This window comes from Chanos chanos, chromosome 15 (genome assembly GCF_902362185.1).
Source record: "Chanos chanos chromosome 15, fChaCha1.1, whole genome shotgun sequence".
Taxonomy (NCBI): domain Eukaryota; kingdom Metazoa; phylum Chordata; class Actinopteri; order Gonorynchiformes; family Chanidae; genus Chanos; species Chanos chanos.
In genome coordinates, this window is record NC_044509.1 from 4,824,947 (window position 1) to 4,851,467 (window position 26,521).

The 26,521-nt window shown below is 45.6% G+C and overlaps 1 protein-coding gene across 1 annotated transcript in view; it reads left to right on the forward strand.

The window, feature by feature from the left end:
* tspoap1 (TSPO associated protein 1) overlaps positions 1 to 26,074 on the forward strand; it is a 93,328-nt gene extending 67,254 nt beyond the window's left edge. Inside the window, exons 13-31 of the mRNA XM_030792949.1 lie at positions 122 to 302; positions 949 to 1,029; positions 3,607 to 3,824; positions 5,222 to 5,328; positions 5,630 to 5,739; positions 5,995 to 6,876; positions 7,702 to 7,853; positions 8,130 to 8,624; positions 9,765 to 10,112; positions 12,175 to 12,339; positions 15,232 to 15,337; positions 17,565 to 17,698; positions 18,087 to 18,255; positions 19,613 to 19,681; positions 20,873 to 20,926; positions 21,635 to 21,738; positions 22,669 to 22,740; positions 23,947 to 24,075; positions 25,760 to 26,074. Of these exons, the coding sequence (XP_030648809.1) occupies positions 122 to 302; positions 949 to 1,029; positions 3,607 to 3,824; positions 5,222 to 5,328; positions 5,630 to 5,739; positions 5,995 to 6,876; positions 7,702 to 7,853; positions 8,130 to 8,624; positions 9,765 to 10,112; positions 12,175 to 12,339; positions 15,232 to 15,337; positions 17,565 to 17,698; positions 18,087 to 18,255; positions 19,613 to 19,681; positions 20,873 to 20,926; positions 21,635 to 21,738; positions 22,669 to 22,740; positions 23,947 to 24,075; positions 25,760 to 26,074 (3,891 nt within the window). The remainder of the gene's footprint in view (positions 1 to 121; positions 303 to 948; positions 1,030 to 3,606; positions 3,825 to 5,221; positions 5,329 to 5,629; positions 5,740 to 5,994; positions 6,877 to 7,701; positions 7,854 to 8,129; positions 8,625 to 9,764; positions 10,113 to 12,174; positions 12,340 to 15,231; positions 15,338 to 17,564; positions 17,699 to 18,086; positions 18,256 to 19,612; positions 19,682 to 20,872; positions 20,927 to 21,634; positions 21,739 to 22,668; positions 22,741 to 23,946; positions 24,076 to 25,759) is intronic.
* The last annotated feature ends 447 nt before the right edge of the window (positions 26,075 to 26,521 follow it).

A 26,521-nucleotide genomic window follows, 5' to 3' on the forward strand; every position in this document is an offset into this window, starting at 1 on the left:
TATCAGACGTCCAGGTCGTAGTTGTGTTAGCGTCAGCCCGGAGTTACTCCACCGTAGCCGTTGTTGCCGACAGACTGTTGATGACGTGAGAGTGAGTGGTTTTCCTCTCTCCTGTGTGCAGTCGAAAGTGCGTGAGCTGGAGGAGAAATGTCGCAGTCAGAGTGAGCAGTTCGGCCTGCTGTCACAGGAGCTGGACAAGTTCCGCCTGCAGGCCTCCAAAATTGACCTGACAGGCTCCGCCCTCCTCTCCAGCCCCACCCTCACTCAGCTGACCAATGGGGTCGGCCTGCCTGTGGAGACAGGTATGCCAAACTGTCACGGATGACACCTTTTACACACGCAGGCATTCCTCTGACTCAGTAACAGGCTCCCACTAAATACAAAAATACATCTTAGAAGATGCTTTGTACACACCCAGGTGTTACACAAACAAACATGCACAAATTCTTCACCTGTATGAGCGGTGACTAGACTAGAACTAGTGGAATGTTCACACACACACACATATATATATGTATGTATGTATATATAATTTTTTTTTTAATTAAGTTTTTCAAATGTAATCCAAAGAGCTTCACTTCACTTACACATAGATTTACTCACACACTGAGATAATTCAGTATGTTTCCTTTTCGAATTCCTTTTCATACTGTGGCAGATTTGTCTCTTCTGTTTATATATGTTTCTCCAAAAGTTTCTTTAGAGTCAGAAAAGGACCTTTACATTAGCTCTTCTTCCAGCAGTCATTCTTATCTTGTTAGTATGATGATTTTAGCTTTAATGGTTGCATGTCCATTGAGGTGGAATCTCTCAAAGGCAGGTTTATTTCTGGTCCCTCACCCTTGAGACGACCCAGTGCCTGGCTTTATTTTCAGATATCTCTGCTGTCTTCTCTCTCTCTCTCTCTCTCTCTCTCTCTCTCTCTTTCTCTATTTTTATTTCTCTCAGGCACTAGTGCCTCATGGGAAGACATCGCCTTCTGGAGTCTGGAGGGCACCGAGGCTGCCCTCTATGACCAGAATGACCTTGGTATTCTCTCTTTCTCTCTCTGTCTTTTCTCCGTCCCTCTCTCTTTCCCTTTCTATCTGTCTCACTCTCTCTCTCTCTCTCTCTCTCTCTCTCTCTCAGGCACAGTCTTGTTTACTCTTGATCTGTCTTTGCCATTTTTGGAATGCTGAGCAGTGTTCACATGCATGGCGAGCACATGTATTATGATTTGCAATGCTTATCATTTTCTTTTGCTCACACTTCATGTATTTTATTGACCGCACACGGATATGCACATGACTAACTGTGTTCTCACTGTATGATCAAACTGTGGTCTTTCCGTCTGTTTAATTCTCAGATCCGTGTGTTGGGCTTACATGAGATGTGATTTTTAACAATCACAGCCCAGTGTGTGCATTAGAGGTGAACCACAGTTCTGTAACGGTCATGGTTGTTCCAGCATAACCTTGTACCACCCACTGAGTTTGTCTTGGTTTTGTTTCACAGTACAGCAGTAATGTCCATGACAGGAGGATACACAATGTCATTCTAACTTTGTGTGGGCTGTGATTGGCTATATTGTTATCACAGTCCTTTTGAATTCACCTCAGAGAACAACCTCTTACATGATGGATTTATTCGATGATATTTTAGTGTCTTTTGTACAGGGAAAACTGTCGAATGTTGCATCTGACACACCAACGAATCTGACTTTCAGATAGCCCGCAGTATCTGACACCGCATCTGTGGCTTTACTGACTGACTCACTCACTCGTGCGCTATTGTGTAGTCACAATATAGAAATATTTATGCACTGTGCTGTGTTTCGGACTGCGGGAGACAGGAAAACTGATTTCACATTATTACGTCTGAAACCGTGCAACCGCATATTGCTTCACAAAATCTTCTTCTTTTAAGCCTTTGATAGTTTGCTTATCTATGTAGCTTAGCAGGCCTGGTCAAAGCTAATTTAGCTAACAGTTTGCTAATATCGCTAGCGGAACTAAAATGTGTATGCTACCGCATATTTGCGATTGGCTTACTTTAATGATCGTCTGACTATGGTGGCTCCTCTGTCAAACTGAAATTGCTGCATTCTTTCTTTTTTTTTTTTTTTACTGGAGTAAAGCCATAATTAATATTTGCGAGAACAGGAAACGAGGAGGTCCAGAGGCTTTAATGAAAAAAGACTGTTGCTAACTTCCATTTACATTGCTATCGATGTCACCGTGAACCTCTCTTTATCCCTCTGTGTGAAAGGGCTTGTATGACAGGTTTTCCCCTTTGTGTTTGACGTTTTGATCTCTCTCTCTCTCTTTATATATATATATATATGCATTCCAGAGACATACATCCATCTAAAAATATATTTATTTATTTGTTTGAATGTTTTTTGGTTTGTTTGTTTGTTTACTAAATGAGGCTCTTGTGAGGCTTCGTATCTGTTTATTGTTTTTTTCCATTCTTTAAGATAACTGAAGGATTGAGGTAATATTCATATACACTGGACTGATATGTAATCCTCATATTTATTGTGAGTCAACACTTAGCTTGCAGTTAGTTAATAAAAGCAGAAGCGGAATGTGGTGGATAAAATATTTATATAAATTTTTCCTGAATAACTAGTTTCAACACACAGACAACTGCACAGACACTCATTGTGTGAATGTGGAAAGAAAGATGATACAGGAATAAAGAGAGGGATGAATCGAGTAAAGGTGACCCCCCCCCCCTCCCTGTGAAGGTCATGACATACAGTGACCTGGGCCCTGACCTCTCTTTTGGAGACAGATGGAGAGAGATAGCTTTCACTCTTTCCCCACAGCTGTTTAATCAGCTGTTGTCGTGACCCATAGCTCCCAGGGGTCAGGAAGGCACCTGAACTAAACACGACACGCACACACACACACACACACACACACGGGTGTCACATACAGCATCCAGCTTTCCACGTGTGTACTGTTAATCTGTCCACCCATTTCCAGTCGGCTTACCCTGTTTCAAATCGCCCATATGTGTCACTTTATTTGTTTTATTTCCTTTCTGGTATCCACATATTTGTGTTTACTTAAAGAAATCCTTCACATTTCTGCGTCCATGTGAGTTTTCAGTAGCCCTGAGCAGTAATGAGAATATGAGTGAAATTATGGATTTAGGACAGAGATGTGGAGGATTGCTGTTAAGGGAACCACTACATTTCTGTTTTTGAATTCACCTTTAAATTCTGATCAGCCTCCTCTTGGCCTTAAAGGCTCAGTATCTAAAATTCCGCATTGCATACATGATGCTGTCTGTCTGTGGAACTGTAAGAGTCCTTTGAACAGGTTTTGATATGCTTTTGATTTGTTAATTTTCCTCTCTTCTCTTCTCTTCTCTTCTCTTCTCTTCTCTTCTCTTCTCTTCTCTTCGCCTATTCTTTTCTCTTCTCCTATTCTCTTCTCTTCTCTCCCCTCCCCTCCTCTCCTCTCCTCTCCTCCTATTCTCTTCTCCTCTCCTCTCCTCTCCTCTCCTCTCCTCTCCTCTCCTCTCCTCTCCTCTCCTATTCTCTTCTCTTCTTCTCTCCCCTCCTCTCTTCTTCTCTCCCCTCCTCTCCTCTCCTCTCCTCTCGCCTCCTCTCAGACATCGCTTCTGTTTTGCGGACGGGCTCCACCCCTCACGCCGCGGAGCTTGCCCGGCCTGAACGTTCCCCCGCCGCGAAGCACCGGGAGCTGCCCACCATCAGCGCCAAACAAAGCTCCAGCTCCAGCCCCACACCCAAGTCCGACCCCACTCACCTGAGCCCCAAATCGGCCGCCTCGCACCCACCCAGCCCCCGCAAGGCCAGCCCATCACACGATGTAAGGCAGATGTTTATTACCAAAGACACACACGCTCACACACACAGCCCCAATATAGCAAAAAAAGTTAGTTATCACACTCAAATAGTGCTCATGTCAGATACTCATACATGCATGCACACACACACACACACACACACTTCAAAGACAGGCGTTGCCCTCATAAACATGCACAAATACACACCCCACCTATTCTTGTGGTGCAACCGTAATTGAGCTGACAGATTATATCTCCGCCTTTGCCGTATTGATATTGCACAGATTATTTGTTGAGATTACCAAGAAGCTCCTCAACCAACACTAACACTCACTATTTGCTTTGATGGGTGGAAAAAAAAAAAAAAAAAACCTCATTAACCCATCTGCTGCTGGATCAGTGCTACACACTCACACACACACACACACACACACTGAGACCAAAAGCTTTGTTTTATCATATACTGCAAGTCACTCTTAATGTATTCATATTCATTATAGAATACAATGCATTCATTGACATAGAAGGGTGGATTAAATAATAATAATAAAAGAAAATAATAATAATGTAACGGACATGTCTCTGAGGCCAGCCTGTGGTCCTCCTTGTCCATATCTTGCTCGTGGCACTGTGGGCAGGTAATGTCCCTCCCATTGAGCCAAGCCGACCCCACACCCAGGCTCATATCTACTAAGATAATCCTTCGGCTGTGGTGGATTATGTGATGGTTGTAGTAGTTGTCAGTGATTATCCATGAAAGGGTTTTCTCATGTTCTATAAATATACGTTGGTCCATTTTCACAGAATCTCTATATTTAGAAACTTTCTGAAAACAGCTTGATATTAAGTGGATTGAATCCTAGACAGAATCCTAAAATGTTGGTGAAAATCTAAAATTTATTATGCAATCTTGATGAGAAAGACAGACCCATCAAGTGGTCACTTTATTCAGTTTTTTTTTGACATTTATAACAATTAGAGGGCATCAAAAACAAATATATAAATATTCCAGTCAATGGAAATGTTGGCACTATTTTTGCATTAGCTGGTACTGTTTTAGTAGGTCACATAGATTGAATGACCCACATTCACAATAGGTAGTAATAAATTACTCTGTGCATAACAGGGAACAGTCAATCTTTGTTTGCTTTGGTAAACTGTGGAGTCATTCAGTAGTATATAATACAAGCTTATCAAGAAGGGTAGTGTTTTATGCTCCTTTACATAGTGTATGACAGAGATTGTAGTGCAGGTTATTGAAGGCTTAAAGGTTGTGGTATTCTTCTGCCTAGTGTTTGATGGGGACTGTAGTCCTATACCAAGTGCTTTGTGGTTGTTGTAGTCCTGAGCCCAGTATCTCATGTTTTTTTTGTAGTCCATAGTGTTTGATGGAGTACCTTGATGGTGGTCTGTGTTGCAGGTGGACACAGCCAGTGAGGTGGAGGAGCTTGATATTGACGTAACTCCTGCTCCATACACGGCTAGCCGAGCTGCTGCTAAGCTTCAAGTCTTCATCGCCAGATACAGGTAATGACTGTTATTCTTCCCACCTCTCACCCTGGGGCATAAGGTTACATATCATACTTAAGAATATACAATCCTCCAGTATTAAAGAAAAAAAACACCGTCTGTGAAATGTAAATTTTAATGCCACCTACACACTGCTTCATTAGATGCCAAACGCATGGTTGTGTTTGTATATGGTTGTCCTTATTCTGATGCTGGTTCTGAAATTCAGCTAATTGTGTTCCTCAGTTTAAGGGAACGCAGCATAAATTGTTCTGTTTGACCGTGAAAAAGCGTCCTCAGTGCATGTATCTGTCTGCAGCTATAACCCATATGATGGCCCTAACGATAATCCAGAGGTGGAGTTACCTCTCACAGCGGGAGAGTACATCTACGTCTACGGAGACATGGATGACGATGGGTTCTACGAGGGTGAGTTCACAAAACGTTTCCAGTTGCAAGTATTTGTACTGCAAAATTAATTCTACAGGAGCAATTGCTTTCCAAGGGTCACACCATAAAATGGCTTTTAATGACTGATCCTAAATACGTAGAGAAGTAAATTCAACATAAAGGCACTTTTACAAGAATAGACCTATACTCTCATCATGGAGATAAACAGACTGATACAGGCGTTATGTCTCTAATGTTTTTGGGGTTTTTTTCTTTTTAATTTTGGAAATGAAGGTGAGCTGATGGATGGGCGGAGAGGGCTGGTCCCCTCCAACTTTGTGGAACGAGTCTCAGACGATGACATCATGAACAGCCAGCCCACTGAGGCCGGAGACTTATCCCATAATTCCTTCCAGGACAGCAGCTTGCACAGCGGAAGTGAGCGCTTCCACCAGCGACACCTGCGATTCGCCCCCAGCGCCTCCGAAAGGACGGAGGCTTCCACTACAACCTCGGCCCCTGCTGACCCTAATAAGGCCAATTCCCCCACCCTCACTGTCCCAATTACCAATGGTCTGGACTTGGACTTGGAGGAGGTCGGGGTGGATTCTGTGCCTTACCCACGTAAACTAACACTAATCAAGCAACTTGCCAAGAGCATCATTATCGGCTGGGATCCGCCGCTCGTCCCAGCTGGCTGGGGCAGCGTGTACAGCTACAACGTCTTTGTGGATCAGGAGCTGCGTCTGAACGTGGCTTTCGGGGCGCAGACCAAAGCGGTGCTGGAGCGTTTGGATTTGACCCAGAAGACGTACCGCGTGGCAGTCCAGAGCCTGACGGAAAAGGGGAACTCGGATCTGCTGCGCTGCAGCATGCTCGTGGGGCGCGACGTTTCGGTTGCCCCGTCCCAGCTCCGCGTGGACCGCGTGACCGCCACCTCGGCCAGCCTGACCTGGTTGCCCAGCAACAGTAACTACGTGCACATTGTGTCCTTGAACGACGAGGAGTGTGAGCTGGTGAAGGCCGGCTGTTACATCCTGTGCCTCAGTAACCTCACGCCTAACCAGCACTATCGGGTCAAAGTGGAGGCGCGGCCACACCGTACGCCCTGGGAACTGTCTGCGGAGCGCCGGGAGTGCAGATCTGCTGTCACGACCTTCACCACCTCGATGGCCGGTGAGATACAGGGAGGGGACGGGTCTATGGACGTGGGAAAGCTAGCGTGTTTCATTAGCTGTCTAGCTTGTAGAAGTAGCAGAATGGTGTCCTATCCTGTGCCGTGAGCTTGTAGAAGTACCAGAATGGTATCCTATCCTGTGCCGTGAGCTTGTAGAAGTAGCAGAATGGTATCCTATCCTGTGCCGTGAGCTTGTAGAAGTAGCAGAATGGTATCCTATCCTGTGCCATGAGGCTCTGTGGGGATGCATGGATTTGTAGATGGATGGATGGAGAAAGGTGGGGAAAGGTTATAAGCAGGTTCTTTAAGAGAGAGTTGTTACTTCTGGATGTTGAAGTTAAACGTAACTGGGTAATATTGTCCTTGATTCTGAAACTCTAGATAGATGGATAGATAGATGGGTAGATGGATAGATGGATGGATGGATGGATGGATGGATGGATGGATGGATGGGTGGATGACTTGAAATGAGAGTGAATATCAGACTTTCTGAATAAGCTGCTTCTATTGGGAAAGTCTGGGAATGTACAGGTTGATAATTAGATAAATAATTAGATTAGATGGATGGATTGGTGAAAGTTTGAATCTTTTAGAGAAGACTGATGGTTTAGCTACAGTGTTCTCCTGCCTTAGGGTAACGTTCTGTACCAAGAAAGATTTGAGGGAATAGAGGGGTAGAGTAAATATAAGAGGGAACAAATGGATTTATGTGCATTGATCCAGTTAACTGTGATCAAGTGATCAAGCGGTCGATCGCCCATGATCATACTTTCGCCTTTCAGTTTCTGGTCTCTGACGTTCTGGTTCTGACCTTTTACCCTCAGGTCCTCCAGATGCCCCTCTGGACGTGCAGTTGGAGCAGGGTCCGTCCCCGGGGATCGCAGTCATCAGTTGGCTTCCCGTGACCATTGACGCTGCAGGAACGTCCAACGGGGTCCCTGTCACAGGCTACACCATCTACGCCGACAAGAAAAAGGTCAGGGAAAACGTTTAAAGGAGAAAGACAAAACACAACTCAACGCTTTGGGCTAATGATCCGTCACACATTCCAAGGGAACCTTTAAATACATGCACAAGGAACTTTGCTCTAAGCAGGGGGGCTGTAATTTGAATATAAATATATTATTAGCCAAACCTGCATGTAAACTGGGCGTGCATTTGTCCACCTTGTTCAGGGTTGAGTGTGTATGTGTGTATTTTTCTGACTCTGTGTGTGAGTCAATGTTCCTCTAAACCCATAACCTTTCCATAGGTGTTGGAGGTGGCCTCGCCCACGGCTGGCAGTGCTCTGATTGGTCCATCTCAGATCGAGACGCTGAAGTCTGCGCGGGAGCTCACTGTGCGTACCATGTCGCCGCACGGCGAGTCTTCCGACTCCGTACCCGTTAACGTACCTGCCAAACTCTCAGTCATTATGACGGGCACGGCGCCTCCTCTTCCGTGCCTGTCTGTGCCAGCCTTCACCAACGTTGCCAGTGCCACCTCAGAGCCTGTGGTCCCCGTCACCACACCTCTCTCTGCTGCCAAATTACCCGTCTTGCCGCACAGCTCACCAGTGGACGCGTATGCCTCGGGCCCTGTCAGGGGGGCCTACGCCAACACACCAAAATCAGTCACCGTAGATGCCCCTTTGCCCGCCTCCTCGTATGTGGAAGCCTGGGCAAACCCTTCACCCATTGCTCCCCTGACAGTAGCAATGGCAGTACAGGAGCCACCTTTGCCACCCCCTGTTCAGCCCACCCAAACGGTGAGTCCGGAACCCTACTGTCAAACCTGTCAGAACCCTGACATACGTTGACTGGATGTTTGGAACGTAGAACTGATGGTTCGGAATGATTTTTTTTTTTTTTATTCAGAAGGTGGAATGAATTCTGTGTGAAATATTCAAGAATTCTGAAAGATAGATAGACTTTCACTGTCTCTTGTTGTTGAGTTTCCACTGACGCTGTCGTTTCCCGCTTCCGCGTAATTCATATACGGTTCACTGAAATGGAACTTGCACTGCAATGCTTTGGAGAAAAGGCAGGTTAAGCTGCAGTTACATTGTGACAGGTCTGTCTTCTCTAATCAAGTTTGGTCAAGGGATCGTAGTGAGGAGGTCAGCTTTAAAGATATGTGGAGGGTATGGTTGTTTCCAAATCCTGGATAGACCGAGTTCACATAAGGCTCTATTTCTGTTGTTGTACCAGCTTTATTTTAGTGCTGTCTGGGATCAGTGAGGGATCAGACCATTGCATTTGAGAGGTACATCATTGTTTGGCTGACGTATAAGGTAACAGGTCATTGTAAATAGAAGTAAAATATAGAAAACTATAGGATTTTATCCAGGTGTAGTTGTAAATTGGAGATGTGCATGGGGCCACCTCTGGTAACCAGAAGACTCCATAGCATATGATGCTCCGTTTCTATGACTGGGCACTTATCCTGGTCAATGGACAAGTGTTTGGAAGGGTCATTAAAGCTGTACCGGCACCTTTGGTTGGCTACAGTTAGGTTTAACATTCCTGGAATTAACACCATCGAGCACCAATCCCATTGTCTGAATATACTCCTTTTTACTCGGGCACGTGGCTCTAATGCATAGTAGCAATGTGAGGAGGGTTCCGTGAAAGACGAGTATTGTCTTACAATTTGACAGACTTCCCGTGGATGCAATACTTCCCACTGTTAAATGGTTTTGGGTGCATTCGTCAGAGCAGTTATAGAAAATGATAGCCTTCCTTCGGTTTTGACGTCGTTGGCAAATGGTGTCTGTCCAACGCGATTATGAATCTTGTGACATCTGAACCCTGTTTTTTTTTTTTGTTTTGTTTTGTTTCGTTTTGTTTTTTGGTATGTACAGGTTACTGTCCCTCCAGTCAGTGTTCAACAGGTGAACATTCCTCAGGTGAGCAGCATCCCTCAGGTGAGCAGCGTACCTTTGCAAACCAACACGCCAGCGTTAGTCCCCGAGCAGGCGAGAGAGACGGACAGCCCCGGAGTCCTGCGCCCGGTCATCTCCATCTCTGACTTCCTGGAGGACCCCCGTGCAAAGCTCCACACCCCCGAGCCACGCCCTAACCCACCCAAAATCAACGTCCCAGCTGTGGACCTTCTAAACCCCCCGGACACGCATCCTCTCCGGCCCCCAAACCCTTCGCCGCTGGAGTCCGAACCAGAGGACGACAGGGAAAACGTGAGACTGGTTTCCATTGAGGAATTCCTCGGGCGTCCTGGACACTCCCACCGATCACAGGTCAGTTCTCCAATCGGACGTTTCCTAGATCGTCTTCTCCCACAGTCTACTTCACAAAAATAGTGAAATCTCATGGGGGGCCACTTTTTTCAGCTGCAAACACCAAGTTTCACTGCAGTTTAGAAAAGTATTTGAAACATTCATTTATATCAAGAAATGCCTACATTGTAAATGTCCTTTATAGATTTGAATTAAGTGGTATATCTTCAATGATGGTAATTTGTAATCCTCTGAATGAGGTTCCTACATATACAGCGGACATTCAAATAGCTGAGAGGTTTTGTTTTTGTTTGTTTTTGTTTTTTCAAAGGATTTTTCCTTGCACTGAGGTTACCAGATTTCAGGCCATTGTATCACAGCACAGATGTTGGGAAATAGGGCTGATATCCATGTTAGTACAATGGCTGAGGCCAGCACTGACCGGGCATCATGTTGTTCAATGAAACTGCAGTGCAGATGCACCTGATTCAGTGCATCCTGGGTGTCTGTGATGACGACAGACGATTTGATTCAGCAGTTTTAGTGATAGGTTAGAAAAGAAGTGTTGTACCAGGACTGGAATTTGCAAACATTGTCATAGCGAACTAGTCGTTGTGGACGCTTCGCTAACCTGTGTCTCATTTAGCTGTTTCTTCTCCCCGTCATCATTTTTGTCATTTACTTACATTTTATATTTTGCATTTACATTCATTCATTTAGCACAGTGGTTCTCAACTCCAGTCCAGGGGGGGCCACTGTCCTGTACGTCTTTGTTTTAGCTCTCCTGAACTCAGGACTGACACTGACACTCAGGACTGACCTCAGGACAGGGGTTGAGAACCACTGATTTAGCAGAGGCTTCTATCCAAAGCGACTTCCAGGTGAGGCCAAATACAATCCAAGCACGTCGCCATTAATGAGCTGTCTGTGGTGTACGTGTTGCAGCGAAGTTCAGTCTTAGACCACATAGAAGTGCAAGAACAGCTGAGGGAAGTAAAAGAGCGAAACTTCAGACAGACACTGCTAAAAACAGTGCTAACGGACAGGGGCCACAAAAAATCGCGGGAGAAGAAGCGGTGGTTGCTAGTGGTTACGATGCGACGGACAGTAATCAGCAAAAGCGACACGAGAACTTCTGGTCAGTTAAGAATGTAGAGAAGACATTTCTTCTTCCGTTGTCTTTTAATTTAGACCTCTCTGAGAGGTGACAGCTGAAATTTGATAGACACACCTTCACAGCAAAGGATACCGTGAGGAGAGAGTTGGTTACATTCCTCTGAGAAAACTGGGGGGGGTTTTTTTGGTTTTTTTGTGCAGATCTCATCCAGAGTCACTTAAAAAAAAAAAAAAAAAAGAAGTGAATAAGTACAGGTTCCTGTGTACACAAAGATAACTATCTCCAAAGATAACAACGTAATCTGTCTTGCGTGAATCGAGCGCGCAGTACCTCTTCAGGATCTTGATAAGCTAAATCAGCTGTGTTGAAGTTGCGTCAGTGCTAAAACCTGCAACCGGCCCCCCTGGTTGCAGGTTTTAGCACCCCCCCCCCCCCCCCCCCCCGGGGAAGAAGACACAGTCAGATTCCCTCAGACAGTGTCACTGAATCTGTTCTTTAGAAGTCTGTCCTATCATCAACACCTTAGTTTTAGCGTATTAACGACCATATGTTTTTCATCGTGTTAAAAGCTGTGATGATGAGTTGATTGTTTGGTGAATTACAGATTTCAGCACATATCTATTAGCTGTCAGAGCTGAATCATGGGAATCAGGGTTGCTGAATCAAGAGTTCTAGAACTGTAATCCGATCTTCTAATTCTGAATCAAAGATGTGCTAGTGCTAAAACTAGTTGAGCAGTGCTGAATCAGCTGAGGGAATACTAAATCAAGTGGGTGGTGGTGTAAAGTGAAAACACAGACGGTTGGGAGATTGATGGTAGTGGGTCACCACATGTAACCATGCTGTAAAGGATTCAATATATCACAGTGCCGCAAGTCAAGGCAGGGTTTGCGGTAGAAGTTACAGTGACATTAAGATATGATGTTTTTGGTCATTGTGGTGTGTTTGTGTGTTGGTCGTTGTCAGGGCTATGGTGGTGGAGGTGTGACGGAGCCTCCCGTAGACTACCAGGCAGAGAGTAGCAGGGGCTCAGACCTGTCCGACATCCTGGAGGAAGAGGAGGAAGACCTGTGTTCGGAGTCCGCGGGAGAGGTCCAGGGCCGGGGCTACGGCATGGCACCTACAGGCCGAGTAAGAAACCGCACGCACGCGCGTGCGCGCACACACACACACAGTAAACTCATTCTCGCTCTTTATCACACGCTGCGTAGAGTCCATCACAGAGGTACAGGGCTGAGAACACGACAAAATGGTAATAGGCATGATGAGAGCAGACAGACATATACATACATGCTCTCACACACTTACACTTAGCACACACTTTTAGTTTATTGTGAAGGTGACAGGTAAGAGCACAGACATTGCATAACATTATCGAACGCTAGCGACACAAAGCATAGTGAAGGCTAATGTCACTGAAGTCTTATACAGCTAAGCACAGGGAAAGCCAATGTGATTGTCCAGTACCTTGATGTCCCCCTAAAGCTATGACTAAAATCCCTGTGCAGCTAAAAACATTTTGGATTTATAAAATAGCAGGATTATCTATCTAAGTCCCTTATTCTCTTCTCTTTTGTTCGTCATTAACTTCTTTCTTCTTTTTGTTCTCTCTCTTTTTTTTTTTTTTTTTGTTTTCTTCCCTTCCGCTCTTTTGAATGATTCCCACACGTAAACCTCACTCTATCTTCTGTGTGTAACGTAACTGCACCACACTTCTGATGTACACTTCCTCACACACTCTCTCTCTCTTGTGGAAACACGTTACCCCAAACACGCACCACGATCGCCCTCCCTCCCCCGTTCTCCCGGCAACCCCTTTCAGTCGGACGGTTGGGAAGCAGACAGCGACGAAGAGATCTTGGAGAAGATTCTGAAAATTCCTCCTCAGGTTTACCATAACAAGCAGCTTTTCAGCATCCCGGAAGTAACCGAGGAGGAAGACAACACCCTTGACGAAGCGGAACCCCACACCAGACCGCCTCCGAAAGGAGGGGGTCTGTCAGGCAGAGCCTTGGAACAGAGCCACTTGCGTAGGCTGGAAAGCTCCCATGGCCCCTGCCGTTCCCACCACCAGGGTCACAAAGCCCAGCACCGCAGGGAACCTGTGGTCGTGAGACAAGGTGGAGCCACGCAGGTCAGGCCAAGGCCCAGGGTCCATTACGCCGACCAGGTGGATACCATCAGCTACCCCGAGGAAGAGGAAGGCGAAGAGGAGGTGGTGGATATGGACTCGGACAGCAGCCTGTACGTGGGGCCGAACAGCCGCGAAGTTTGTGTCCGACGTCCCAATCACGGTCAGACGCACCACCACGCGGCCCGAGGCGCGGACCGGCTCAGGAGGGAGGCTTTAGTTCGCAGCCAAATGACATCTGAACTTGCCACCATGACGACAGGGGCTGGAGCAGCAGCGTCGTCGGGGCCTTACCTGCTCAGCCGGACGGTGCGGAGGGTGAAGTCGCCCACGGGGCGAGCCGTAGAGATAGACGTGGAATACGGCACAGATAACGACGAAGAGGCCTTGACCTTCGACCCCGGAGAGGTGGTGGTGGAGCAAATGAGCTCGGAGTGGTGGGTGGAGGGCGGCGGTAACCATGACTACCGCCGGCTGCCGCCGCAGGCGTCGTCCTTGGCGTCACCGCGACGGCACAGACCTGAAATCCCAGAAATCATGGCACCCCCAAGCCACCACTCATGGGTGTGTTCATGCTTGCCACCTTGCCACCCGTTCCCCAAATCAGCCTGTCTGTGTTCTGCTCCAAACGCAATCCCCTCCCCTCCCTTACCGACCCGTCGGAACTTTAGCGCTTTACTCTGGGAGATGGTTAAACCTTTTGTGTCCCTTACTGCTGGATCCCGTAGTGTGAAGGACAATTCATACTCTCGCTACACCACATCACAGACTGACTTAACATCACAACAACACAAATACACAGCAGCCTTCATGTCGTCTGATAGTCTACTCAGTGTGAAAGACAGATTCTTTGGAGTCAAAGCCAGAATCCCCCCCCCCCCCCCCCCCCCCCCATCTGCACTCGCTCATGCACTGTTTTTTTTCCCCCTTGGAATGATTTGAGTTCACCTGCTCTGATTATTTTTGTATTTAAGTTTCCCTGCGTTCAGAGTTCTCCTCAGCCATCTGCCTAATTCTGTCACAAGGGCTCTTTCAGTTAAAAGCGGCGGATGCAAAAGGTTTAGGCCAGTACACCCTGTACCCTGAGGCTATCTGTGGCTCTCCTCTCCTCTCCTCTCCTCTCCTCTCCTCTCCTCTCCTCTCCTCTCCTCTCCTCTCCTCTCCTCTCCTCTCCTCTCCTCTCTTTTCCTCTCCTCTCCTCTCCTCTCCTCTCTTTTCCTCTGTAGCTGAAAGCCCTGCTGATTGGGTCCTGTCTCTGACCTGCTGTGCTTAAGCAGTGAGACACAGGATAACCTTGTGTGTCTTGCTTAGCGTAGTACATGTGCTATACAGATTTCCTCTTGGCATGAAAAACAGTTATGCTTTTTATGTGCTGCCTGTCCCTTGTGAAACTTGCTGGTTTTGTCAGCACAGTACCAATGGATAGAAGGAGCTCATGGGGGTTGTTGACAGAGTTTGTTAGTTTTTACTCCACATGCTTTTTCAAAGTGTATATTTGAATGTGGACGTGTGAATATGAACTCTCTTACCTTTAATAATTGTTTTATGTTTTAATCATTTTTGTTGTGTCTGGATATGGTTCGTTGTCATGTGTTTTAGTAGTTGAATAACCCCCAGGGCTTCTGATGTTGTCTTTGAGTGTGTGTGTCAGTGTGTGAGAGCGTGTGTACATCTGTTCGCTATTACAATATGGTCAAGGTGTTTGTGCGTCAGCCGTGTTTCTTTATGCTCATCTGATAACGTTCTACGTGCGTGTGTATGTGTGTGTGTGTGTGTGCGTGCGTGTGCGTGCGCACATTAGTGTGTGTGTATGTCTGTACCGGGAGTGTAACCACCCTGTGTGTGTTTTGAGCATTCAGGGTCATGCTTTAATTGTGTCCTTATTACACCAGGAGGTGACTGGCAGAGATGTTCCTCTGGCAGAGGCAGGAGCGACCTGGTGTGCACCCAGAGAACACTCTCCCAAACTGGCACGCTCAGATGCTAGACTCCCCCGAGGTAAAACGCACGCACGCACGCACACACACACACACACACACACTCGCACACGCACAGGCACAGGCTCACACTCAAAGATACAAGTACTTTCTCTCTCTGTCTGTCCCACCATCACTAGCAATCTCCTGACACAATCTCTCTCTCTCATTTCTCTCTCCCTCTCTCTCTCCCTCTCTCTGTTTCTCTCTTTGCGTCTGTCTTTCTTTTTTTTTGTGCTGGTGGGGCATAATAGTATCCAATCAGGGCCTTGGGGGACATTTTGTACTGTTAACTAGAATGAATGAAAAAAAACATATTTCCTTTAAGGAAAAAAAAAAAGACAGCAAAAAATCCCCCTGTGTTTTAATGAAGAGCTGATTTGGCTTGTCTTTGGCCACTCAATATTGACACAATATTGATCAAATTTACCCTCTAGTCTGCCCTATCTTGTCATTCACTTATAGGAGAGGAGAGGAGAGGAGGGGGGGAGGAGAGGGGGATGAAAGTAGAAGTAGAGGGGGAAGAGGAGGAGAGGAAAGGAAAGAGAAGAAAAGGAGAGAAGAGGGGGAAGAGGAGAAGAGAAGGAGAGGAGAGGAGGAAGAGGGGATGAGCTGAAGTGGATGTAGTGTTGTAAGCTGAGAACCGGCTTAACCCAAAATGGCTTGTCATGAGACAGGAGGAAGTGTCAACCGTGAAAATAGTAACCCAGATTAGCCAGCAGTGAAACCACACCCTGTCAGCGATGAGCTCTCTGCTGTCTCTCTCTCTCTCTCTCTCTCTCTCTCTCTCTCTCTCTCTCTCACCCCCTCTATTTCTCCTCTTTCTCTGTGTCTCTCTGTCTCTCCTCTCTCTCTCTCTCTCTCTCTCTCTCCCCTTCGGTTTCTCCATCACTATCTCCTCTCTCTCCTCTCCTCTCCCTCTCTCTCTCTATACCCCCCCCCCTTCTCTCTCTGTCTGTCTTTCTCTCTGCTGCGACACCTATCTCTGTCTTTCTCTCCCTCTCTCTCTCAATGTATTCTTTCTTTCTTATAAGCGTCAAACTTGACATATATAATCTAGAATATACTTCCTCCTGAAGTGCTAACACTTACACACACACACACACACACACACACTCACACTTGCACAAGCATGCGCATGCAGGCGTGCACACACACACACACACACATACACACACACACACAGAGGCCTGTTCTCTTTGTCCTTGCTTGTCAGTCCAGATGGTCTTTATCTTTCACTAATGAGATGAAACCCTTCTCAGAGCTGTAGTTTTAAATCATAAACCACAAACTCTTCTCACCTCAATATACTCTGCTTAGTGCTCCCCAAAAACAGTGAGCCCCAGGGTTTTCCGCTGTTGTCATGGTTATGCTCGTCACGGCCGACACCAGCACAACCTCCTGACCTTCCAGGAGTTTGCAACCATAGGTTAAGGTCAGGCTCTGTAAGACCACAGAGACACACTAACACATCCAACCAGCTAGGACATCAGCACAGGATCAGAGTTAGTCTGTGCTGACCTGGGCACACACACACACACACACACAGAATATCTTTCTCTTACAGAATATCTTTATCTTTATTGTCGTGTGTGTGTGCGTCTCACACACACACACACACACTCACATACGCACTGCCTAACTCTGCTTGGCAGTCAAAGGCAATTTGAACTGAAGACCTGTACCAGGGTGGTTATAGTTATTTTGGTCTAGTTCATTAATGTTCTCCTAATTCTCCAGAGACACCAAACCGTTTCCTGAAGGTCTGGGGGCTGTTGTTCAAGTCACGTCAAGTTCAAGTCATTCTTCAAGTCACACCTGATCCCTTTATGAATACTTTCACTTGTCATGTACAAAGCTTCTGAGTTGATTGTGTAACTGACTGTGTCTTTGTCGCTCACATACACACAGACACACACACAGACACACACACATGCACACACACGCACACACACGCTCACTCACTCCTCTGCTCCCTCTGGGATAGAGAGGGATCATGAGTGCACGTTTCCCAAGCGGCTCATGCAGGCTTAGGCTCAGGGGGGTTTAGTATGATTACCTCACTTCAGGACACGCCCTGGGCCGTGCCATTATGAGCCGGTACAGGGGGGTAAAAGCTTGGACAAATGCATCAGCAGCATATCTGCAAATCCAGCACTATATTCCACAACTGTGTGTGTGTGTGTGTGTGTGTGTGTGCACGCGCATGTGTGTGTGTGCGCGCGCGTGTGTGTGTATGTGTGTTACAGACTCTTCGAGGCTGATTGGAGACAATGAAGTGAGGATCTTTGTCGCCCTCTTCCCATACGACCCTGTGGTGATGTCACCCAATCCCGACGCAGCAGAGGAGGAGCTTCCTTTTAAGGAGGGGCAGATTATCAAGGCATGGAACTTTGATGGCCTAGAAATATTCTAGAGTGTTCTTTTAAGTCAGAGCTCGTGATTTTGCCTTGAAAAACACTTTGAATGTAATTAGTCTTAACCATGAAGCCGAACCTTAGTTTGTTACACCAAAATATTATTTACTCTACCCCCCCTCCGCCCCCCGCCGTCTCTTCCTCTCTCTGAGTCATTTGTCACACATTCATTAAAGATAAAACATTTCCAATGTCTTAGTTCTCTGGTGTTGTTGCAACGTTCACCCCGTAAAACAAGCCTTCCATGCTAAAGCGTGAAGTAGCCCTTGCTGCACTTTCACTCAGTTTTCATTTCCTGTTCTTTTTGCTCTTTTACTTCCTTTCCTGCGTGTTTCTATTCTTTCCACTCCGTAGGTCTACGGCGACAAAGACGCGGATGGCTTCTACCGCGGGGAGTCAGGCGGTCGTCACGGTTTCGTGCCGTGTAACATGGTGTCGGAGATACAGGTGGACGACGAAGAGACCCGAGACCAGTTGCTGCAGCAGGGCTTCCTGTCCACAGAGGCCACTATGGAGAAGATTGGTACGTGTGCTCTCATTTATCCAGAAAACCAGTCCAGTGAGGGTTTAAAGTGAGTCTATAACCAGACTAAACCCCACCCCCCCCCCCCCCCCCCCCCCACTGCTGTTGATTCAGTCTGGCCTAATCCCTGCCTAAACCGTTAGTAAAGCACCGGACAAAACTTGGCCCATCAGCAGTTTTTACATAACAGCACACAGATGTTCCGGTCAGGTTTGGAACTGTCTTCCTCTCCTCTCCAGTGCTGAAAATGATCCGACAGTGACGGGAGATCACATCTCTCGTGTTTTCTGAACAGATAACTGACAGAAGAGAGAACGTTGAAGTCCTGTCTCTCAAAAAGGTTTTTTCCAAACTGAAAATCTGTGCCCATTCCACAAGTTGCCTAATTAACCTATTCATGGGTTTTTTTTTTTTTTTTTTATTCAAACAGTCTTTTTTTCACTCTCGTGCTGGGGTTTTTCTCAGAGGAATTCCAACATTAAATAACAAATAATATTTAAAACTGCGGTTTTCAACTGAAAAGGTTGTCTGAGTTGCCCCTGTACAGTCTGGCACATTGTGACTCAAAATGGGTAGTTTCAAACTTCAAGAGAACTGCAAGGGAACCCTGACAGAAATTCAAAAGAGAAGGCTTAAATGAGTGAGTGAAAGCTTGAAAAAAAATTGTGGCTTCATTTAGGTCATTTTAGGTCTCTTTTTTTTTTTAAGAAGAAGAAGAAGAAAAATGATTTCAATTGAAATGAAAAAGACTGATGTTTTTGTGTTCCTGAAATCACGGCTGAGAACGCTGACTTACACATACAACTTATCTCAATGTGATTTTTATCAGTGACATGTTTCAGAGAATTCATCTCCATTTCAGCTGCTAACAAGCTTTTTGCCTTTCATTGTTGTTGCTGTTGCTGTTGTTGTTGTTGTTGTTGTTGTCTTCTGATTTGTGATGTTGGCACCGAAATCTGTGGCGGTGGGGGGGGGGGGTGTTTGTAAAACCTCAACACCAATCTGAAAGCAAGCTTAACAACATGATCATGCTGTTTTTCTGTCTCTCTCTCTCTGTCTCTCTCCTCTTCCCAGAGGTCTCTCTGCCTACACTGTTTTTAATCCTTTTCCATTTGGTTGCACTGCTGAGTTCTCTGCCAACTGACTTCTTTTATTTCCACTTGTTTCATATTTATTTTAAACGTTTTTTTTTTTGTTTTTCTTTTCCCCGTAATTTTGCTCTGCTTTCAGGCTTCTCATTTGATGTTTGCGTGCGTCAGGTGTGCTTCTGATCTGCTTTTGTTTGCTTGTTTTTTTGTTGTTGTTGTTTATTTGTTTGTTTGTTTTTAAATGTGTTTTCTATGTAAATTCCATAAAGGCACTCGCTCACATGCTCAGCTTCCACGCCGACCTGTTCCGCCACCCAAACCGAGACGATCAAAGAAAGGTGTGTCTCGATGCCGTCCGTGTATGTCTCATCCTCGCTCTCCTCTTCTCCCTTTAACTCACTTTCTGCTCACTTTGTCTGGACATGAGCTGGGGTTTGCATTCTCTTCTCCTATCTGTCTGCGCTGACCTTTGACAACAAAAGGAATTTTTTTTTTTTTTTTCAAATAAAAAATTCTTTGATTGATTGACTCAAAGATTAATTCCCTCACTATATGACAGACTATTCTGTAAAAAAAAAAAAAAAAGAAAAAGAAAAAATGAAAATATTAAATTGTAGTCTTTGTGAGTGAACAGTATGTTGTGTTGCTATGCTCGGTACCCAGTGGTTGGTACACAGTGGCAATAAACCATAAATAAAAATAAATAAAAACTCCTGTCTCCCCATAAGACAAACCCAGAGGGCCGACCTTAATTGAATTGTTTTGGGCTAATAAAGACAGTAAAGTCTCTTTTAAGGTCAAGCAAAGACTGTCTGTCGCTGCAATGCAGATTACCCCAGCAACCGTACTATTCACAGCCAAACGGGATCTGCCAGTCATCTAAATTTACTCAGTCTCGGAAAATACACTATTCTGTCTGAATTTCATTTGGTTTCGTCAACTAGATATTTTCATCTCTGTTGACTATCCACCGAGAGTGACTTTGAGGTCATCCACTAAACTGTGCCCTCTCCTGTATGGTATTAAGGCCTTTGACACAAGGCCTTGAAATGATAGTATGAAATGACCTCACATGTTTCTTTAAAAATACACGTCGTGTTAATACATTTTTTGAAATTTATCAGCAAAAGTTAATAAAAAATCGATTACAAAAAAATATAGAAACATAGATCACAAACACATCATTTTCATTCTCTACTGACTACAGGTGAATACCCCCGTACAACAAGCAATATCTCAGAGAATGCTCTCTGATCCTCTCCTTACCTCTCTTCTGCTGTGTGTGTGTGTGTATGTGTGTGTGTGTGTGTGTGTGTGTGTGTCTGTGTCTGTGTGTATGCATTCTGAACTCTGCATTGGTTAACACAGTTTGGTTTGATGATGATCGTGTGCTCTGTCTGTGTAGAAGTGTGTGTGTCGTGTGTGTATGTGTGTGTATGTGTGTGTCGTGTGTGTGTGTCGTGTGTGGAAGGCAGGAGGGAGGAGATGTATAACCACTAACCAGCCCTCTTCTCTCTCCCCCTTTTCAGTTGAGTCAGCGGGAGAATGGGAGGATAGTTCTGTCATAGATTCATCCAGTCAAGGTTTGCTCTCTCTCCCTCCCTCCCTCCCTTCCCCTTCCCCTTCCTCTCCCTCTCTCTCTCTCTCTCTCTCTCTCTCGGCAAGTTAGGCTTTGAGAGAGAGGCCCTGAGTCAACCTGAGTGACTCCATCACAGTGATCAGAAGCATGTGTGTGTGTGTGTGTGTGTGTGTGTGTGGTTAACTGCATGGACAGTGTATGTGTTTATTATTCTCCAATAACTGCATGGCATTTCTCTGAAAGGTTCCCGATGTTCACCTCATTAGTCCTCCATGCATGACCCTGGATTTGATCCCCTAATGACACCAGCCAGTCTAACAGAGAATGCACAGCTTCACTCATCCATCATGGGGGGTTTTTCTCGTCACTTGACCTGACACTTTTGTATTTTTATTTGTGTTTCTTGTTTGTTTTGCATTCATATTGTTGTACTTTTTGTCCTGTTGTGTCTTTACTTTTCAGTTAAGACGACTAATAATTGTATTATCTTTTTAATAGGTACATTCATAGTCTTTCTTTTCCACACTCTACAGGGGCTCATGTCTGTCAAACACACTAAGAATTTGTCCATGTCCGCCTCTTATTTTGTTCATTAATGTGCACACAGGACACCACCGCACAAAAGTCAGCAGACACTGTCAATCAACAGTGCATGGAGTTCCACGGTATCCGTGGAAACCTCACCTTTATTGTTGTGTCATTTGATTGACAGATCCCAGTCGCTCCGCCGTCGCCATGGGAAGCACAGGACCCAGAAGGATGGTGGCCATCTTCGATTATGATCCGAGAGAGAGTTCCCCCAACGCCGACATTGAGGTAACTCACACCGCCGCCCTTACTGCGCTCTGTGGTTGAAACGTCACGTGTTTTCAGACTGCGCCTAGAGGTACCCGGACCACGGCGCAGTCAGGATAGCGAAATGAATCACTTTCGGTATAACTAATACCAAAATTTCTACAGCATTTATACAGCAGACAGCTTCTTAATGGATATATGCCTCGCTTGTGTTCTGCCTGTCTTGGAATTTGCTTTGAATAAAAGCATTTGCTAATACAGCAAAGAACACAAACTCAGCACCCTGGTTGTCTACAGGTTGTGTGGTAGGCCTCACCAAGCCTTAAGTATGATGGCGGCCTGTAACACAGCCCTTACAGAGTCTACCATCTCAGAATGTCTTTAGCTTAATGAGTTCAATGAAACTGTGTAGATTTCCAGTGGGGGTGGAGTGTGGGAGGGAAGCCCAGGGTTGCAGGGACTTCCCTCTCTGGTTACATAAAAGTCGTATATTCCCTTTTTTCCTCAGGAATGAAAACCGACTTCATATGAGTCACTGCCTGTCAGTATCGGTAATAACAAGTTAACTCCTTACTGTGAGGACAGTAGTCCTAGTTTGACCGTACTGGCAATGTTAGCATTAGCAGGCTAATAGTCCTGACGAAAAAAGGGATATCATGGAGTAGTTACACTGTTTGAACAGACAGACAAATAAACACACACACACACACACACACACAGACACACACACACACACACACACAATCAATCATAATAATGCTGTTTTCAATGGTAACTACAGGTGAAATGCAAACTCTTAATTTCAGATCAAAAAAACTCCTGTTTTTTTCTGTGATTAAAATCTATTTGGGTTTCAGACCTCAGCCCCGGGGGCAAGTTAGACTGGGTTCTCATAGCAGTAGTACTGATCTAAAACACTGAAAACCACCTTGCTCTGTCTCCCCCCTGCAGGCGGAGCTGACCTTCAGCGCCGGCGATATCATCTACGTGTTTGGTGACATGGATGATGACGGCTTCTTCTACGTGAGTACTCAGTCAGTAGTCGGGCTAGAGTCTGAATTGCTGTGAGTTTCCCCGTCACGCGTTTGTCGGTATCTGAGGCCAGTAGTTTTGTAGTTATACGGGAAACAGCCCAGCGACTAGATAATTCTGAATTTAAGTCCTGAACACAGTAGCTGACGGACTTTGATCATGGTATATTGCCCCTGAGCCAGACAGAAGTGTAATTGACTTTTCACCAGAGCACCAGATAAAAGAGTGTGTGAAAATATAAACATGCGCTGTGTCCGTAATCACTCACTACTATAGTGCGCGGCGTAGTGAGTTCACCATTTTGTAGCCCTGTCCGAATGTTTAGTGAGAATTATTATACCCTGTATAGTGGACTCAAAGTATCCCACGATGCATTGCGAAAAGTAGCGTACAGCCGATGTACCCTACATCGATCGACTTAGACCGTCGTGCCTTGCGGCCTGTCTCACAAACACGTTGTTGAACACGAGTTGCAGACCAATCAGATGCAGATGTTCTGGTGTTTCTTTATGTGACGGAGATAATAATTACGAATATCCGGCGCATAATTATGAAGCAGTGTAAGATCCAAATAGTGTCCAAAATGTAGCAACAGCTGTCTGCCCTTATCCCCTTGGGAGTGCTCTATGTAGGAAACACTATATAGTGAGTAGGGAGTAGTGAATGAATGAGTGAGTGAATGAGTGGATGAATGAATGAGTGAGTGAGTGAGTGGGTGAATGAGTGAGTGAGTGAGTGAATGAATGAGTGAATGATTTCGGACACAGCTATAGCTTCATGTCTGTTTTATGTAAAATTGTCTTTTCGTAAACAGTCGTTTGTGTGTCGTGTCTCAGACTTATTTATCGTATTATCAGTCGTTTATCGTATTTTATCTGATGCCACTCAGTGCCAGACACTTTGATGTCTCACTCTGACAAGCACTTTGCTGACATTTGGCTAGTGGCCAGTGTGATATGAGGTCAAATGAGTCAGCTGACTTACAGTCAGAGGAATTCAAGAAATAGACAACTGGACGAGATGGTTTAGTCCAGAGTAGCCTCTTTTCCACCTTTCACCCCTCTCAGAACTGAAAATGGAAAGCTCCACCCCACAACCCAACAGTCATAGGACTGCTGCTTGAAAAGACTTGCTTTTCAGCTGTCTGGTGTAAGCACAGCAGTGTATGATGGGAGATGTTGTTTTTTGGTGACTCAGGGAGACCTAAATGGACACAAAGGCCTGGTGCCCTCCAACTTCCTGCAGCCTTTTCCAGAGACTGGGGATGAGGCTTCAGGGGGACCAGTGCTGGAGCCCTCCATGATGGACAGCAGGAGAGACTCGCAGGTGAGTGTGTGTATGTGTGTAAGATAGTGTGAGAATCAGGGTGTCAGTTTGTGCTCCTGTGTTTGTGGAAGAGGAAGTGGATGTTTCAAGAATTCAGAGCCAGCTTTGTGTATACGTTTATGTGTGTGTGCGCACGTGTGTAAACACGCGTGTGCGTGCGTGTGTGTATGTCTGTCTGTCTCTGTGTGTGTGTCTGTGTGTGTCTGTCTGTCTGTCTGTGTGTGTCTGTCTGCCTGCCTGTGTGTGTGTGTGTGTGTGTGTGTGTGTATGTGTGTCTGTCTGTCTCTGTGTGTGTGTGTGTGTCTGTCTGTCTGTCTGTCTGTCTGTCTGTGTGTGTGTGTATGTGTGTCTGTCTGTCTGTCTGTGTGTGTGTGTGTGTGTGTGTGTGTATGTGTGTCTGTCTGTCTGTGTGTGTGTCTGTGTATGTGTGTCTGTCTGTCTCTGTGTGTGTGTGTGTGTGTGTATGTGTGTCTGTCTGTCTCTGTGTGTGTGTGTATGTGTGTGTATGTGTGTCTGTCTGTCTCTGTGTGTGTGTGTGCGCGTGTGTGTGTCTGTCTGTCTGTCTGTCTGTGTATGTGTCTGTGTATGTGTGTCTGTCTGTCTCTGTGTGTGTGTGTGTGTGTGTGTGTATGTGTGTCTGTCTCTGTGTGTGTGTGTGTGTGTGTGTATGTGTGTCTGTCTGTCTCTGTGTGTGTGTGTGTGTGTGTGTGTGTGTGTGTGTCTGTCTGTCTCTGTGTGTGTGTGTGTGTGTGTGTGTGCGTGTGTGTGTCTGTCTGTCTGTCTGTCTGTCTGTCTGTGTGTGTCTCTGTGTGTGTGTGTGTGTGTGTGCCTTGTCTCACAGCATGCATCTTCTGTGTTATCGTCTTTACGAGACCCAGACTCATACGTTGGTAAACGTTTCTCTTTCCCTCTCTTTTGTTTTGCATGTTGTTTTGTGGTATCTTTCATTTTGCACTTTCCGTCTTCACTTTGGCCTCTTCTCTCCTGCATGGCTTTTATACAGAGGCACAGACGATTTGTTCATTCAAAACGTAAAATGTAAGTGTTTTTCACCGCAGAGTTGTCTAGTCTACCTGTCTAGTGTCTCCTTCACCCCTACAGAAACACACCTACACAAACAGTTACCCTCTGTGTTTTTGCTCAGTCTCAATCTGATGTAACTTCCTAACCTAAGATGCTTTAGTCCTATTCAGAACCCTCCCAAACACCCTCAGATAGCTTCCTTACCTCCTGTCAATGTCTTTGTGAGTACTGATTTGGACACTTGAAGTACACTGTCAGTTTAGGCTTTAGGAGGTAAGCCAACATTAGGGCCTGGTTTCCTTTAATGTCCTAAATCAGCATAACCCATGCATACTGGTTATGGCTTAAGTCAAGAAAAGTGTTCTTGATGATGTTCTTATATATATATATATATATATATATATATATATATATATATATATATATATATAGTCTTTTTTAGATGAGTTGAAATCTTAGCTGTGTTGTGTCATAGTCATATGGCACCTGTAATGTACTCAACACCTCTGAACTGGAGTGGAGTATGATTGAACCAGCTCCAGTTTGTTTGAATCAGCACACACTCCTGCACAGCTTACCATCTTAATCATGCACTTGGACGTGTCTATATTATATCAGTCTCTTAAATCTCATCACTCTGACTCTTACTCTGACTCCGTAGGTGAGTCACAGCACGTGCTCTGACCAAACGGACCCTCTGCCAGCCACAGCCCCTGAGGAGGTTTCCCTGGCCCAACCAGAACCAGAACCAGAACCAGAACCGGACCAAGACCACCGAGTCCAAGAACAGGGTCCAAGCCAGGACGCTCCCCTCGGCCAATGCCCTCCCATGCCTCCTCCCTCCTCCTCCTCCTCCTCCTCCACAGAGCACCCGACTCTCACTGACACCTCCCCTCCTGGGAAGAAGAGGAAGGGGTTTTTCTCCAAAGGAAAGAAGCTGCTGAAAAAACTGGGAAGTTCCAGTAAAAAAGAGTGAGACTCCTGCTTGACAAAGTATTCAACCACCCCCCCCCTTTTTTTTTTTTTTTTTGAAAAAAAAAATGCACTTTTTAATGTTTGTCCATGTTCAGTGGCTGGATATGTAACTTGATGCTCGGCTTCCGTGGAAACGGGAGATATAAACGCACATGTGACCTGGTACTGTAGGCCTACAGTAACACAATCAGACGTCCAAAGAGATTCCTTGATTGACAGGTTGCAGAGAGGTGTATATGATTGTCATTAGTCATACTGAAGAGATGATACAGTATCAGCATGTAACTTTAAAAGCATGTTTGCGTAAACTATGCTCCTTATAAAAACAATACGCAAAGCATTCACATGTGGGAGGAGCTTAAAGATGTGACTTTTCGCCCAATAGAAACCGACCAGGTAGAAATGATAACAGCGAGGCTATTAGCTTTAGCTCAGCGTCATCTGGTAA